Here is a 15198-nt window from a genome sequence, read left to right as displayed (position 1 = left end):
AAAAACACTGGAGCCCCTGCAGCTGCTGTTCACATCCATATGCTGCACTGCAGAGTGTCAAAAGGCTTTTCGAAGCTTCTCTCACTTGTCATGTTTTTGTTTGGTCTCTATCCCATCTATACTACCATGGAGGAGGCACAATTTATATCCTGTAAGTTAAGACACTCTGGCTTCACTTAAGGGGAACAGTCATGTCGTCCATTTTTACATATCTAGGTCTATGGTATGAACCAAATATAAGAATCATGGATGGAGGAGAGGATGCACTTGTTCATACCGTTCGGTTGGTGCAGATGGGGGTGAAGGCGTTGGTTCCACAGGTAAACAGCCTGTTCCCGTTCACCAGCAGCACCCTGATGTAGTTCTGGCATTCCTCCTGCGGAAACACACCGGGAAACACACACACACATCACAGTAAGCAGTTAGCAGCAGCACCATTATCCGTCTATTGACATATAATGTCCCAATCGTTGGGCAGGGGGGGGGCGAAACTACACTTTATGCCAATAAATGAGACAAAAACCTACAACCGAGGGAAGGCTCCTCTCAAACGTGGCCAAGCCTGACAGAGTCAAATCACGGCTAATGCCTGCAACGCTTAGCTGTGTCACATCTTAATTCAACAGGCACCAGATGGGGGGAGGGATCTGAACGAGGTGGAGGACAGACACATGCAGCAGGGCGTGGGAGAAGACCACTCAGGATCGGTTTAGAAAAATCCCCACGGCTGTTGTTGACCGGTCAAAAAGTGAATTGGAAGTGCAGCCTCTAATATTCATCGCTCAATCATGTTTCTCTTTAGCCTCGCTCTCTGCATTAATCAATTCAAACCACTTGTCTGTAATTTATGGCGAAGTACATGCTCACCACTCGTGTCTTTGCTCGCTCGCTGCTTTGAGGTTTTTTGGCCTGACTTTTGACGAACAAACCACTCGGTTAAAAAGCGCCAGGCGAATAGAGCAGGGCGGATGGAGAGAATGATTGACGGGATGATTGATTGGCGTGAGCTCTTTCACGGAGGTTTTCTGGGGGGATTAGCATCGAGAAAAAAACTCACAGTTAATGTAACAACGAGCGAGTCGGTAATCATGTCAGAGGGAGCGGCGTTTGTTTTGTCCTGGGACGAGGTCCTAAAACGGTAAAGGGGCCGCGGCTGGGCTGAAGAGGGGTCCTCGTAGAAATTTAAAACCTTGTAAATCTGCTATTGTCTGAGCCACTCAAGGTGCTCAGGCCAGCACCACACCCCCTCCCCCCCCAAAAGGGTCTGATTTAGGAGCGGAGGGCACCGCGGCAGAGATGGAGGGAAGAAGGGAGAGGAGCAAGGGGTTTTATTTCTCCCCATCAAGATAGAGGTTGACTCGTAAAACAACTTGTTTCCTGGTGCTCAGCACAGCTTAAGCACGTGTGTGTGTGTGTTTATGTGTGTGCCTGTTCATAACAAATGACAGGTGAGTGTGTGTGTGTGTGGTTAAACTTATATTGTATGCCTATATATCTGTGCTATTTGTACATCTTGTTATGTGCTGCCTGCCTGTGTGTGTGCGTGGAGAGCTTATTTTGAAGGAGTCCACGTAATTCAATTCTCCTTTGTTTCCACGGTAAATACCGGCGTATTTAATATTTGCACAGCCTCACCGTGTTGACTTGTTTATGAAAACTTCCTGACAAATATGCCGAGTCCGAACTGCAATACCGAGCTGCGGTGCTGTTGGCTCTCGCATTATAAAACAAAACAGAGGCGGCAATCAAGTCCTGTCAAGTCAATTTAACTCTCCTTTCTTCTCCTGGTGCGAATAAATCAAACACATAGGAGAAGAGCGGACGTGTGCATTAGGAGAGAGAAAAAAAAATTACAATCACTTGTAAAGGCAGTGAAAACAGAGGCGAGGTATCTGTGTAATGGCTTAAGCGATGGTATATTGGTGCGCACTGAGTTAGGTAATAAACCATCGAAAGCCCTGTCAGCGGCAGGAGGATGAAGACTTTTAATGCGGTTCTTAGTGAACAGGAGCCGATCCTCAGTGAGCAAAACAATTGGACTCCAGCAGACAGCAGCGACTCTGAAGGACCGAGTTTGGCTTTGGTCTGTAATTCACAATCTTGTGCTGGCCAGTATGCCTATTATGGGTCTCTAACCACCTTTCACAGGGGGATAAATACACGGCGGTGCACGCACACACAAGCACACAAACACACACACACACACACACACACACACACACACACACACACACACACACACACTCTCACACAGTGAATAGGGCTGGGCAGTTCTCTAAACCAGCTGTTGGCTAGAGAGCCCATGCCAGCTATAACCACAAAAACATACAATCGAGAACAAAGAAGAATCTACAAAAACAATGGGAACTCCCTCTCCGGGTCATCTATAAATAAGAGTTAAGGTGCGGTCGGGAACCTTTTAACTTCACAACAAGCTGATTTAATGCCTCTTTGAGCTCGATCACACATACAAAGCAGGGATACCCAGCGAGTCTATATGTTGCGGCTGAACAGAGCGCTCCATGTTGCTCTCAAGCTTCGTTATGTTTCATCATAACTTGACAATTTCTTGATTTCATGAGCTCTTTGGTTGTGATGTGTTCTCTGGAGGTGTTTCGACACGGCCTGTAAAGCGAAAGAGAAATCTGTGATATCTGTCTTCAGAGGTTTAACTTTCTGCTTTTTTACCTGTTACTATCAAGCAGCACTGATGCTCTGGAGGTAAATTCATCCATGTGCTGTTTTTATGTAAGAACCAAACAATCAGCTGTCTGGAAGATTGCTGTAGTTGAATATCTAGCTAGTTATACTAGTAAAGGGACTTTCCATAAATTTTACATGTGGATATCAGTTTATCAGTCGCCTCCTGAGGCTCTGGAGGGCGCTTTGTCAAGTGTGGGAAAATAGCCTGTCATCAGAGTAATCTCGGGTGACTCTTAGTCATCACATTTTTAGTCACAATAGTGGCCTCGCTTAATGCATGGCCATGTCACCGCAGGGCCAACAGACTTTAAGACCGGCTGCAACGTCTGAGTGCTTCTCAGTTTCCAGCTGGATGAGACATGTGAGTCAATTCAATGATGTCATCGTCCCCAGGACAAGTAACTGATCTCTCCACCTCCAAATGTGATCAGATCTTCAGACCTGAACTTAGCGCTGACCACTTGTGATCGGATCACCCAGGACGGATGTTGATACCAGGTCTGAACAGGATCGAATAGCTATCGGCTGTAGATTCTCGTGTTGCAACAGTGTGTGATGTTTGAGATTTGTTGGTATTTATCAGACATGCAGTGTGTAGTGATGAGATGTTATTGAGATGCATCTAACAACAGCTTCAAATAACAGCAGGGACGCACCCGAGCCAAATTCATGAAATACACTTTACAGCGGACAAGGACTTTATTTCTTAACAACACCAGAGCTGAACCTTGTTTTCCTCAGCATCGTGATAAAGCAATATACCAGTGTGACATTTCTGACGCTCCGGCGTCACTTAAACTCACCTCAGATTTTCCACGGCTGAAGCAGGCTCCCTTGGTGAACTCATCGCAGTGCCACTCAGCCTCCTGGAGACAGAGAGAGAGAGGAAAAGCAGTGTCAGGCTCCCAATAAACCATCAAGGAGAAGCACACATCATAAACATTTCGGCGCCATGTCACCACGAACCACTCTGAAAACCACTCTGGGAACCCAAACAAAACATTGCTTGGCTCTCCGCTGTGGCGATTTCCCACCTTTGTGAAGTCGATTGAACGTCTGGGGACTTTGTGTGAGATAGTGCGGCTGTAAAAATTGCCGCAGACGACATGAAAACACAGAAAACAAAAAGATAATGAGCTTCATACGCCGGCTGCAGCACTGACGGTTCTGTGACTTTGGTCGGAGGAGAAGATTACGACAGGAACGGTGAAATGATTTGACCTTGTATCTTTACTCAACTCTAATTTGTACGTGTTTTATATTTTTCGCACCTGAATACACACCGGCCCAATCAGAATGCGTTTGTAGTAGAAGAACAACTTCATCGTCTATCCGGTCTGATATAAGGTTTATTTATCGATATATTTAATACATTTTTCTTTAGACATTGCTTACAGTTAAACTCTCGTCAAAGATGTAAAAGAACAAAGTCACCCTGGCATGATGTTGATTCCATCTTTCTTTTCCCGAGGAGCAATACTTTTTTTATAAACACATAAAACATATTGATCCAAGAATATTTCTAGATACAGAAACATGAATAAAATATGAACTATGCAATTATTAAAACATTTCAGATATGGCCATATTTCTCTGCTCCTCTCTAACGACTCTCTGGTGCCACAGCCCGATATAATCACTTATTTCACCGCAAGAAACGAAATGAATGTTCTCATCACAAGTGTACAACATGTTGTCGAAGAAAAAAATCTACAAAAGGAATGAATGATCTACCTATTATGCTTTTAGTTTGAAAGCAATTTGAGCCGGACCATGCAGTCAACAGTATCCTGGCACAACTAACACGATGACATCATCACGGGTATACACTGCAATGAGGTGGAAGACAGAAGCCTGAGCTTTCTGGTTAAAAGAAGAAAGGTTCCTATGATTAAATGTGTTTTATCCACATGATGTATTCGCTACATCGTGTCACACGTAATGTGAGGAGACACGTTAAGCACATTTTCTGTTTTGTGCCCTTTATTTGCGGCGCCGTTGACGTGCACACGCCTTTAGTCTTCCACTCGCACATGCACACTCACACCACAGCACAAGTTGATAAGCCATGTTAAACACAGACACAGAATCCAATTAAGGTGCATATCAAGCGGAGGCCTCAAAAAGCGACAGGGTAGCGAGCGCCGAGCTGAATGCCAGTTTGATTTATGTGTGAGGGAAAAGGAGGGTTGGGGAGACAGAACAGGCGAATCCCTGGAGAAGGACGTCAATGTAATTTACATGTGAGCGAGAAACAGAGCTTTTAAATTTTTACTACAGGAGGGAGAGGGAATGAGAAGATACTAAACCCTTGTCTCGTCTCCTCCTCAGGTGAAGACACCGCTGTGCTCCAGTTTCTACAGTTTAATTTCATCGTGACCTCTGGGGAGGACGGGGGGGTTCCTCATTGAAAAAAGGTTTCCTCTTTATGAAATGACTGTTGGCCTCTGGACGGCACTCAAGCTTGTGACAAGGCAGAAGAAGCAGCTGTACTCCCGCCAGCTCCAGTGTGACTGGCAATGACAAGTTTAACGCCAAGTCACAAAAAGTCTCCCAAAGTAAAAACTGTTCAACTTCTGAGAGATACGACTTTCTGGCAGTAATAACCTGGTTAGTGGCCACAGCCTCAGGACTGCACTCAGTGGGAATACAGTAAATACCGCTAACTGAGGGAGAGATTTTAGATTTCACCTTGGCATCGGGGCTGTTTAATGCCAGGACAAAAGCCGAAGCCCCCTCAGTACTAAGCAGAACTTCTTTCATTTCCTCTTCCAGAAGGCTCTGGGAGTTTCCTCTGTGTTTTATGACAAGAACTTTGCCTTTTCTCGCCTCAGTGGCCTCTCCACTGGGAGGCATAGAAACTGCCGTATGTACACACACACACATAAATGCAGTGGCAGGGGGCAGCTGAGGGTGTGTGGTGCTATTCAGAGAGGATAAGACATGGAGTATTAATGGAAGCGGGATGCTCTCTTCCTCGGTGTGTGTGTGTGTGTCTCTGTGTGTGTGTTGTGTGTCAGTTCACATTCCAGGCCCAAGCAGGCTATTCTGGGGCCACGCTGCCGCCACAGACACAAACCACACTCATCAGCACAAAGCAGCACGCACACACACACGCACACACACACGGTCCCAGCTGAGTTGAATGCAGGCGTTGAAAAGTGCTCTCACTTATCCCATTGGGGGAGAAATCCTGTTAATGGCCAGAAACCTGACTTGTGTTAAACAAATCAATCATAACACAATGCAAAATTACAACTAGATCTCCCATTAACGTGAGAAAAGTGGGTGCTTTTGTCAGCGCGGCCCGATTATGTTATTCGTCGTCATTCAACGCAGTTAAAAACAGATTTCCGGATCGCTTCATCTCGAGGACATCAACTTTATGGCCAGTGAGGAAGTTTACGCTCGTAAGCCTGTAAGTGGGGGGATGTGTCGGCGTCATTGACCGCTACAGCCGCACTCTGTGACTGTGCACCGTCTCCAATGGTCCGGATTAAAGAACAGAATCACAGCCATGAAAAGCCAAGCACCAAGTGTCATTAAGACGCATTAAAAGCTTATTAACATGCTATTGTTCGGCCAATGTGCTCCTCAGATAAATCTGCCAAGAACTGAAATTTAAAAAAAAAAGATCTCGTTAAATAATCATTCTTAGCGCTCGGCGTTACAAAAGCCGTTCTCCGAGTCTTGGGGAAGCAGTGAAGAAGAAGATGAGAGAGGGGGATCACATTTAGGGAGCGAGGTGAGGTGGTGTGTATCTTGAATAGGCCCCATAGAAAAGTTCAAGACCACAAGCCAGCTGTTTTTAGAGGATTGGCATTTTAATCAGTTATGAAAACATTATAGTCAGCAAAGAAATACTTAGATCTGGCACACAAGCCATTTCCCCTTCACATCTGTATCAGGGTCACTTGCAAGGTTGAACTCTAAACTGTGACCTGAATGTCATCTTATTAATATTAAACGTGGCAGATCCAGCAGAGATAAATATTTGACATGCATTGTGTTGGCCTTCTTAAGATCTGTTTGATAAGTTTGTCCGGTAAAAACATAAATCAGTTTAATAAACTATAAATGCCTGAATGAGCCAGTACTACAATGTTTCGGGAGCCTGTTCTCATGTCAGATCATTTCATGTCTATAAAAATCATTTTCCGTGACTGCCAGACTTAATAAAGTGCGCAGTAAAAATCGCTGCCTAATAAATGATGGAACAGATGAGAACATTTATTTGAGGATCCACCAGAGAGACGTGGGGAGTCGGGGCGGGGGTGAGGGCGGCCGGTAATTTGTGGCTGAAATAGGTGGTCGGATAATTAGACGCATGAAGAAGCCAAATATTAGTTTAATGGTTAAACAAAAAATAAGAATTTTCAAAATGACGATAATAAATGAGCATACAGCCGCGGCGAGTACAGTAGGTCAAGGTAGAATCAGGAAATCTATTATTCTGCGGTGACGGGATGGAGAATGAATAGAAAGACTCTTTCAAATCCTTCTGGTTAACCTGGGGTGTTGTTTGATGGAAAGTCCGATTGATCATCTTATTTTTGCCACGCTAGACTACTTTTGAGTGATGGAGGATAAGATGTGATTGAGGTGCAGAAATTCAAAAAGAGGCAGAGGGAATTCACAGTCGATAATGGACATTTGTTGCTTCGGGGACGCTGAAGAAGAGAAAGAAATGCAGAGATTTGTTATGCGTCTCTCTCTCTCTCTGTCTCTCTGCCCTGTAAAGGGCAGAATCCTCAGAGATGAACCATTGTGCTCGAGCCTCTCCTCAAACCCTCACACTGAGAGACTATTGTCACCGGGAGGTGGGTGTAGGAGAGATACCAAGGGAGCCGGTGGAGAGGCAGAAGGCGAAAAGACAGAAAAGGGGGGAATTAGAGACAAACAGGCAGAAAGAACCACAAAGAGAAAACAGAGTCCAACTTAGGAGTCAGCCACAGCGAGCGAGACAGTGTGGGCAGATTCAGTGAGACGGAGGGTGGAGTGAGGAGCTGAATTCCAAAACAGCGCTGTTTCCAGACATGATATCGAATACATTAATATATTTTGCATAAAGAGGGTCCAGAGAACACACCCGCTGCTGACAGCTGTCGAGCTTTGTGAAATGACTGGCTCCTTGTCTCATTACAAGAGGACTGCGGGTTGAGAGCGGGAGCCGGACAAATCCAGCCGGGGAAAATCTAATCTGTTTTATGAATAGTTGATATTAGCTCTTGATGTACTGGTGCAATACTTACTATGTAGACTGATGTGTGCTGATGTAAGCTGTCGAAAGATTAACACATTAAAATCTGTCTTGACGTCGTGTCGGAGTACGCGTGCAGGTTTGAGTTGCCACACATCATCGCCAGCCCATAAAATGATCAGTCAGCGTTGATGCGGACCCCCCTGCTATGTTTCACATTGCTTAATATCGCCGCCCACTCGCTTAAAGAGGCCATCAAACTCCATGATATCACAGAACGAGCCGCTATCTGTATCTACAACCCCATTGATGATTTTTATTCCATGCATTTAAATGGCCAAGTTAGTGGATTCTAGTAATTGAATTAGCGATGCTGCCAGAGCTATGGAGGATAGCTTCTGTTAGATACTGATTAGCACGGCTAATTGTCTGTCTGATGAGGTGTAATTGCAAGAGACAGGGCCGGTGAAATACAACAGGTGACACAGCAGAGGGCCTTTTGTTTTCTTTGGAGTCTCCTGTCCTTCTTTACGACATGACAATACGAGGGGACAGGAAAGAACGGGGGGGGAAAAAAACACGGAGGCACAATATACATCTCAACACCGTGTCTGCTGCCAAGGGGAGCTGTTATGGATAGTGTTTTCATGTGCCAGTGCAGGACAAGAGAAAGAGAGAGAGAGAGAGAGAGAGAGAGAGAGAGAGAGAGGCTGGAGTGAATATCCACTATTTTCTCCTCTGGTGCTGTATTGAATGGTGAACAATGCCGCTGATCCTCCTCATCCCAGCACTTATTGACTAGCACCGGGCCACACTGTTTCTGTTGAAGCTCGGCCTCATCGTCCACATCCTGTTTCGATCAAGCGCGGTAACAGATGGCTAATATCGGATTCTTAAAGGGATGTGGTTTTTTGTCATTTTCATTTCTTTGCTTAACTTGTACTTGCAAATTAAACACGTTCAGGACCAGCATAAAAGAGCCGTCTTTTATTAGACCAGGTGAGAAAGGGATAATGATGGCGCTACAGCTAAAGGACGGCGGGGGGGGGGGGGATCACAGTATTCAGCGTCATGAAAGGACAATTATTCGAGAGGCACAGTGTTTGACGCAAACGCTGAGAGGTATACATGGAGCAGGCGTGGCCATTCATCAGCCCCGGCTACACAATGGTAAATGTAATACAATGCAAATGCAGTAGGTCCCAATTCATCAGGGTTTGTCCCCTTGTCCGCAGCCGGCCATGGACGGTGCATAATGGCGATGCCAGCCTCGAGTCCCCTGCCCAAGGTTGGCATCAGCGGAGGGCAGGGAGCTGAATGAGGGACGGAGGGGGCGGAAGGACAATACTGAACAGATGGGGGATATGAAGGGGGATTCACCTATAGGATATTTTTCCTCTGTGGCTGCAGTTTTTATAGCTGATCTTTTGCCTGTGGTAGCTCTCGATGTCTCATTATCTGTACATGCAGCAGAGCTAAGCCCTTGTTTTCTTTTTCTAACTTGAGCTGCACAAAATTTGAAAGTACAGCAAGGAGAAAAGTGACCACCTTTCCCTCTCAACAATGTCCAGATCCAGATCAGAGAGGACAAGGGTAAAAGGTGGACAGGTAGAGGAGGGCCTCTCCAGGCTGTTGAGACACCGCAGAAATAAAACTTTAAGTACCAGATATTAACTCCAATCAGGGCTATTGGGATGAATGAGTCATGTTTCAAGGTCTGACTCTCCCCACTTCCACCCCAAATTACCATTCGCTCTGAGTACGTGCAAACAAGTTCATGTAATATGGAGGATTTTCTGTCTCGTGTACTCTGACAGTGCAGTGCGGCATTGTCCTGCACTTCGATGAGTCCCAGCCGCTGCTGCTGCACAGAGTTGCTCACCTGTTTATTCAAAGTGTATGAATATTAACCATATTGAATGTCCATATCGCACCTAATTCAACACAGCACTTCCTTGGACTGGGCAGCCGTTTCTTAGAACTGAATCCTGGTTTGACTGGGGCTAATAAGAGAATCTAAATTGTCCATAGGTGAGTGTTTGTTTCAACATGTCGGCCTTGCGAAACGCTGGCGGCCTACCCAGGATGTACCAGCTTCTCCGACAATGTCAGCTGAGATCGGCTCCTGCTCCCCCCCCCCCACGACCCTGAAAAGGATCATCCATGAGATGTATCGTTTTCAAGATATGTGTCTGAGGGAGGTCTCCTAGAATTATTGGATAGATGATCCCGAACGTGTGGCCATGTTGTGTAAACCCTTCCTCAGACAAACCTTTGTATTTCTCCTAAGTGACCGAAGGGGTGGTACACTGGCCATGAAAGAAATCAAAGTTCTCAACATCAACTCTTTCGACAAAGGTCCTCTTTTCTCTCCCACTCCTGATGTTCTTTGGTTCCTCTATTCTTTGTATTATTACCTCCAAGCAGGGAGGGCGTTTACTGAGGAGATTAAGGTTGCCGGGGCTCAGGCTGAATCGATCGTGGAGTCTTAACTCGATGTGTGCAATAGACCAGCGGTGTTCAGCTACCACCCTAAGTGTCACTACTCTCATAATACAACAGCAAGACTTCCAGGTATTCAGAGTTCACCTGCTGTCTCGCCGAATGCTTGAAAATAACTCTGCAACCAAGTGCAGGACGAGTGGGTGGGATTCACTTTACTCTTTTTAAAGCACCAGAAGATCTCGCCCTGCTTTTTTTTTTTTTTTTAACAAATGTTTCATGCATGTCCATTCGAGATGAGGTCAGCCCATCATCAATCATATGGTAATTACAACCACCTCCTTAGCGTATTACAGGCTGTTTGTATTCCACTGCCTCGAAGCCTTGTGCTCCGTCAAACCATACACCGCCTCCCTCTTAGCGCCGCCAGCCATGCAAGAACAAATCACTGCCATCGAGCATTATCTGACAGGGCGGATGCATGGGGATGGGGTGAAATCACAAAGACAAACGTGGGCGTAGCTTTTTAGCTTTTTCCTTTCTCCCCCCTTCTGCAGGAACAGAGAAAAAGAAGAACCTCATGCGACTCCTTTTGAACATCTGTGCAACCGAAATAAAAACGCGCTGGACGACTGTGACAGTTTGAGCTCAAACTTTCTTTGTTTGCTCTGGCACTCGCTGCAAGTCTTTCATGTCCAACAACAATAACACTGACAAATATATGTAAACCCAGCCACAGAGGCAAGCGGATCTCCGTGCAATTAAATCTCCCCTATTCCATGCAGGAGTGAAAAAGAAGCAAGGAGAGAGAGAGAGACGCCAGAGGGGGGGGTGAATAGAAAAACAGCTTGAGTGCTCCTCATACTTCAGCAGTTGAACTTCACCTTCCCCTTGACCCTGTTGCTTGGTTCCAGTCAAATGCAAAGCAGGGACTAGCGCACAGATCATCTGAAATTGGCCCTGGGCCTCGGCGAGGGATAACCAGGTCCTGTTCTCTCAAGAGAAGACATCTTGATTGGGTTGTTTGAATCTCCACGCTGATTATGCAGCGCCAGCCGAGCGCAGGACGAGGTAAAAGAAAGGGGGATGATTGGGTGAGTGGATGGCAAAGAGCATCTTTAAAAAGCATGTGTGTGCAGTGAGCGGCCACAAAAGACGGGCTCGGCATGCGTCCTCATCTCGCTCGGCGGGAGGGGGGTTCCTCCGTTTTCTTCCCTCGGTCTGTGAGCTGTTCCACTGCTCCCTGAATCCTTTGAGTGTGCCGCCCCCCCCCCCCTCCCCCCCGCTCCCTTCTATCCAAAATTCTGCCTTGCCGCTTATTAAGTCTGACCGTTTTTCTCATTTATGCTTTCCAGGCGGATTTATATCAACACCAATTCCCTTTATTCTCCACGTTCGTTCCGTCCATTCATCCTCCCTCGCAGAGTTTCTCTTTCACTCCCTCCTTATCCTCTCCCCTGGCTTTCCATGGTGTAAATGGCTCACACCGTGAGTCTCCTAGCCATGGAAGAAGCCTGGCTGCCCTAGAAGTGAAACCTCTTAGAGCTTCTGTGTTCGTACGGTAACTCAGAGGGAAGCAAAATGCTCAGCTCTATGAGGGGATGTGGGGAAAAAAAGAAGTAATATGAGAAGCTGCAGGAGAAAAAAATGTACAATGACACCATTTGAGAGAGAGAGAGATGAAAGACAGACTGCGAGTAGAATAATTGCCACCTTGAGTTTGCTGGTATTTTTGTGCAAATTTAAAAACGTGTCACCACAGGCAGGAGTCAGTTCCCTGAAGTTAGCACACTCTAATTTCTATTTAGCATTTCCAAACATTGTATTCCCTCTGTGCGAATTTTGTTGACCTTTCTACTTTGAGAAGAGCAGGGGAATATATCAGATATGTAGGCATCATATTAAAGAAAATACACAATGTGCCAATACCCTGTGGAAAAGCAAGAACGGAGTGAAGCTGCAGGGCATTTCATATAATCTCAAACTGGATTTAAACACCAAGGGTATTAACACTGACTCGACTTCACATCAACACTTTCTCCGCGTCAACCCACGGTGCAGTCGACCAAACCCGCCGTCACTCCAGCGGATGGGAAGCTGTTGTGACACGCGAAATGCTAAACCATTTTACTGTAACAGCTTTAAGTTGTGGGAGCTGGCAGCACCGCGCTACAACTCTATAGAGCTGTGTTTACAGGAGACAGGCAGCGGCGTGGACGCCTGTGTGACTGTAAGAGTTGTCTCAGCAGACAGGGCGAGTACATATTCACCCAGAGAACGTGTGTGAGTCAGACTGATGGAGAGTCGGAGAGACAGGCAGAGGAAACACTCACCTGGATCAGTGTCAGGTCTTCCAGATTCAGCCTGAACAGGTGATTTCTGTGAAAAGAAGGGAAACATGTCAGCTGACGGAGATGTTTTCTGCAAAACAAACTAAGAAAAGTGGGGGTGTTGAAGCATTCTCCATCAACTATACTGTACGGTATTTATCTGTGTTCTCTTTATAGCCATTTCTTCTCACTGTGCCTGTAGCCATAAAGCCAACAGTACAAATGGATCTCCACCTCAAAAAATTAAGCTTAAATAACACTATTAAGATGAGACGTGAAAGTGGCGCCTAAAATGGAACAAGTGTCTATTTTGCTCTCATTTCCCCATCCAGCGCACATGGTGTTGAAATACTACATGCATTTGAGTGTATTCATCTTAAAGACCCCTCCAGTGAAGATCAGGTTAATATGACCCCCAAGAGCCTTTTTATATGATAAAAGACGTATTTTCAGCAAAACAAGCAGTCAACAACAAGACTGAGTATTTCCACCTGAACACTGCATTTTATAATAATCGTTGGCACATTTCTTTCTTGAGGCAGTGGAAAGCACTTGAACTCTTAGCCAGCAAATACCTGGTCTGAAGTTCCAGTTTTTTCATCATCCTTGTCAAAAGATGGCACCTACATTATTCACAATGGAACTCAACCACCACCTTTTCAGTCTGGGATTTAACAGTTAATGTAGCCTTGAGCTGCCATCGCTTTAAGAAAACTACACAGATCTCAAAGCCTTTTATCGACAATCCCAGATTTCGTCGTCTTCAGCTATGGTGAATGTAAACAAGTAAAGTCACCAGTTTTGTGCAGCACCATCTGGAGCCAAAGAATTCTTTATACAACATTTTCCACATATGCAGTAGTGCTCCTTTTAGAAAAATGTGATATCTTTCAAATTTAAAACTGTGAAATCTTCAGCTGCTAAAGTTTTCCCACTAAGCAGTTCAAACCAACAGTTTCATCGGTGACCTGAGAAGTGGAAAGAGCAAGGTCAGGTTATTCATGGCGACCATAGTCAACGAACAGCTGGATTCAGCAACCATAGCAAATGACCGACCTCTGAGTTTCTCCAGACCATAATTAGAAGGTTTAACAGACGTGATAAAGCAACACGTCAATAAAAGGATTTATCCTCATACCTCCTGGTTCTCTGTGTACGAGGAGCAGTGAGAGTGGGAGAGGCTGAGAGAAACATTAAAGCCTGGTGGTGAAACCTCACTCTAATAAGTGTCTTGCCTGAAGCGTTTCCAATTTGCAAGGCCCAAACAAAACACTTCCATATTTATTTTCAACTTGTCAAGAAATATCTTATGAAAGCCCTCGCAAGAGCAATATGCTGGAGCTAAATGTCTGAGGATGTCGGGTAAAACCATTATGGAACACAGAGGGGGAACACATGAAACCTGATGAAACCAGACAATTAGGACTAAAGGTGTAATTTAATCTTAATTTTACCTTTGAGATTTCTGTATTATCCATTTTTGATAGGTTTGTTCTATGGGCAAATCGCAGCGTAGGAATTTGGGTCCGTGCACAAAACTCCTAAATAATAATAACTTTTTAGAGATTTACCTGAAAGATGTTTAAAAATCTATCATTTTTAAAGAGCAAGCACATTTTTTTTTATCAAGCAGATAACTCATTTTGAAGTTAAACTCTTCATCACACACACACAAACACATGCATGAAAACACTGCCGAGATCCATAAATCTACTGAAGAGTGGCTTTCAGCCAGGTCCCCTGTTTTACTGTATTGATATTTGCATTGATCCCTCATTCCTTCCATTATCACTCATCCTTCGAACTCAGCCTGCAGCCATCCATCCAGCCACAGCATCTCTCCCAGTCGGACTCAGGAGACACCGTGTGGCACACACATTTGAACCAAATCTCTTGTTTGATCTTTTGAGTGCTGCAGATACCAGGTGTTGATAGGATTGACTGAGCTGTAGCTACAAATAAGACGCGGACACAAACACATTGTGAATTATAATAAATAACATTATATTAAATTATATTATATTAAATTATATTATATTATATTATATTATATTATATTATATTATATTATATTATATTATATTATATTATATTATATTATATTATATTATATTATATTACATTATAGATTGTGGTATTAACTCCACAGGGAATTTACTCACCTTTTCAACCTTTGCTTTTAATCTGTTCACACATAAACACACACACACACACATTTCCCCTGATTAGACTTTAACATCTAAGTACCTGCAGTACATTAGTAAATTCCCTGGGCTCACTTGTTTTCTGTTTATTTCGCTGCTCTCCTTCCTGCTGTTATCTCCTGTGCCTGTTGTAGTGAGTTTCTCTCTATTGACAACTAAAGCCATTAAGAGAAGTGCACAGCACACTTCATCTGGAATCAGCCAGCGTGAATGCATATACTCCTGTTCCTCTCACACACACACAAACATGCACACACACACGCACACACACACACACACACACACACACACACACACACACACACACACACACACACAC

At 44.8% G+C, this 15198-nt stretch overlaps 1 protein-coding gene across 1 annotated transcript in view; it reads right to left on the bottom strand.

The window, feature by feature from the left end:
• Positions 1-15198, bottom strand: part of sema5a (sema domain, seven thrombospondin repeats (type 1 and type 1-like), transmembrane domain (TM) and short cytoplasmic domain, (semaphorin) 5A) — a 92912-nt gene that overhangs the window by 67077 nt on the left and 10637 nt on the right. Inside the window, exons 3-5 of the mRNA XM_061093947.1 lie at positions 12679-12724; positions 3507-3569; positions 278-376 (exon numbers count right to left, since the gene is read on the bottom strand). Of these exons, the coding sequence (XP_060949930.1) occupies positions 278-376; positions 3507-3569; positions 12679-12724 (208 nt within the window). The remainder of the gene's footprint in view (positions 1-277; positions 377-3506; positions 3570-12678; positions 12725-15198) is intronic.

This window comes from Limanda limanda, chromosome 20 (assembly GCF_963576545.1).
Source record: "Limanda limanda chromosome 20, fLimLim1.1, whole genome shotgun sequence".
Taxonomy (NCBI): Eukaryota; Metazoa; Chordata; class Actinopteri; order Pleuronectiformes; family Pleuronectidae; genus Limanda; species Limanda limanda.
The sequence above is the reverse complement of the archived record's forward strand: the minus strand, read 5'-3'. Positions and strand labels throughout refer to the sequence as shown.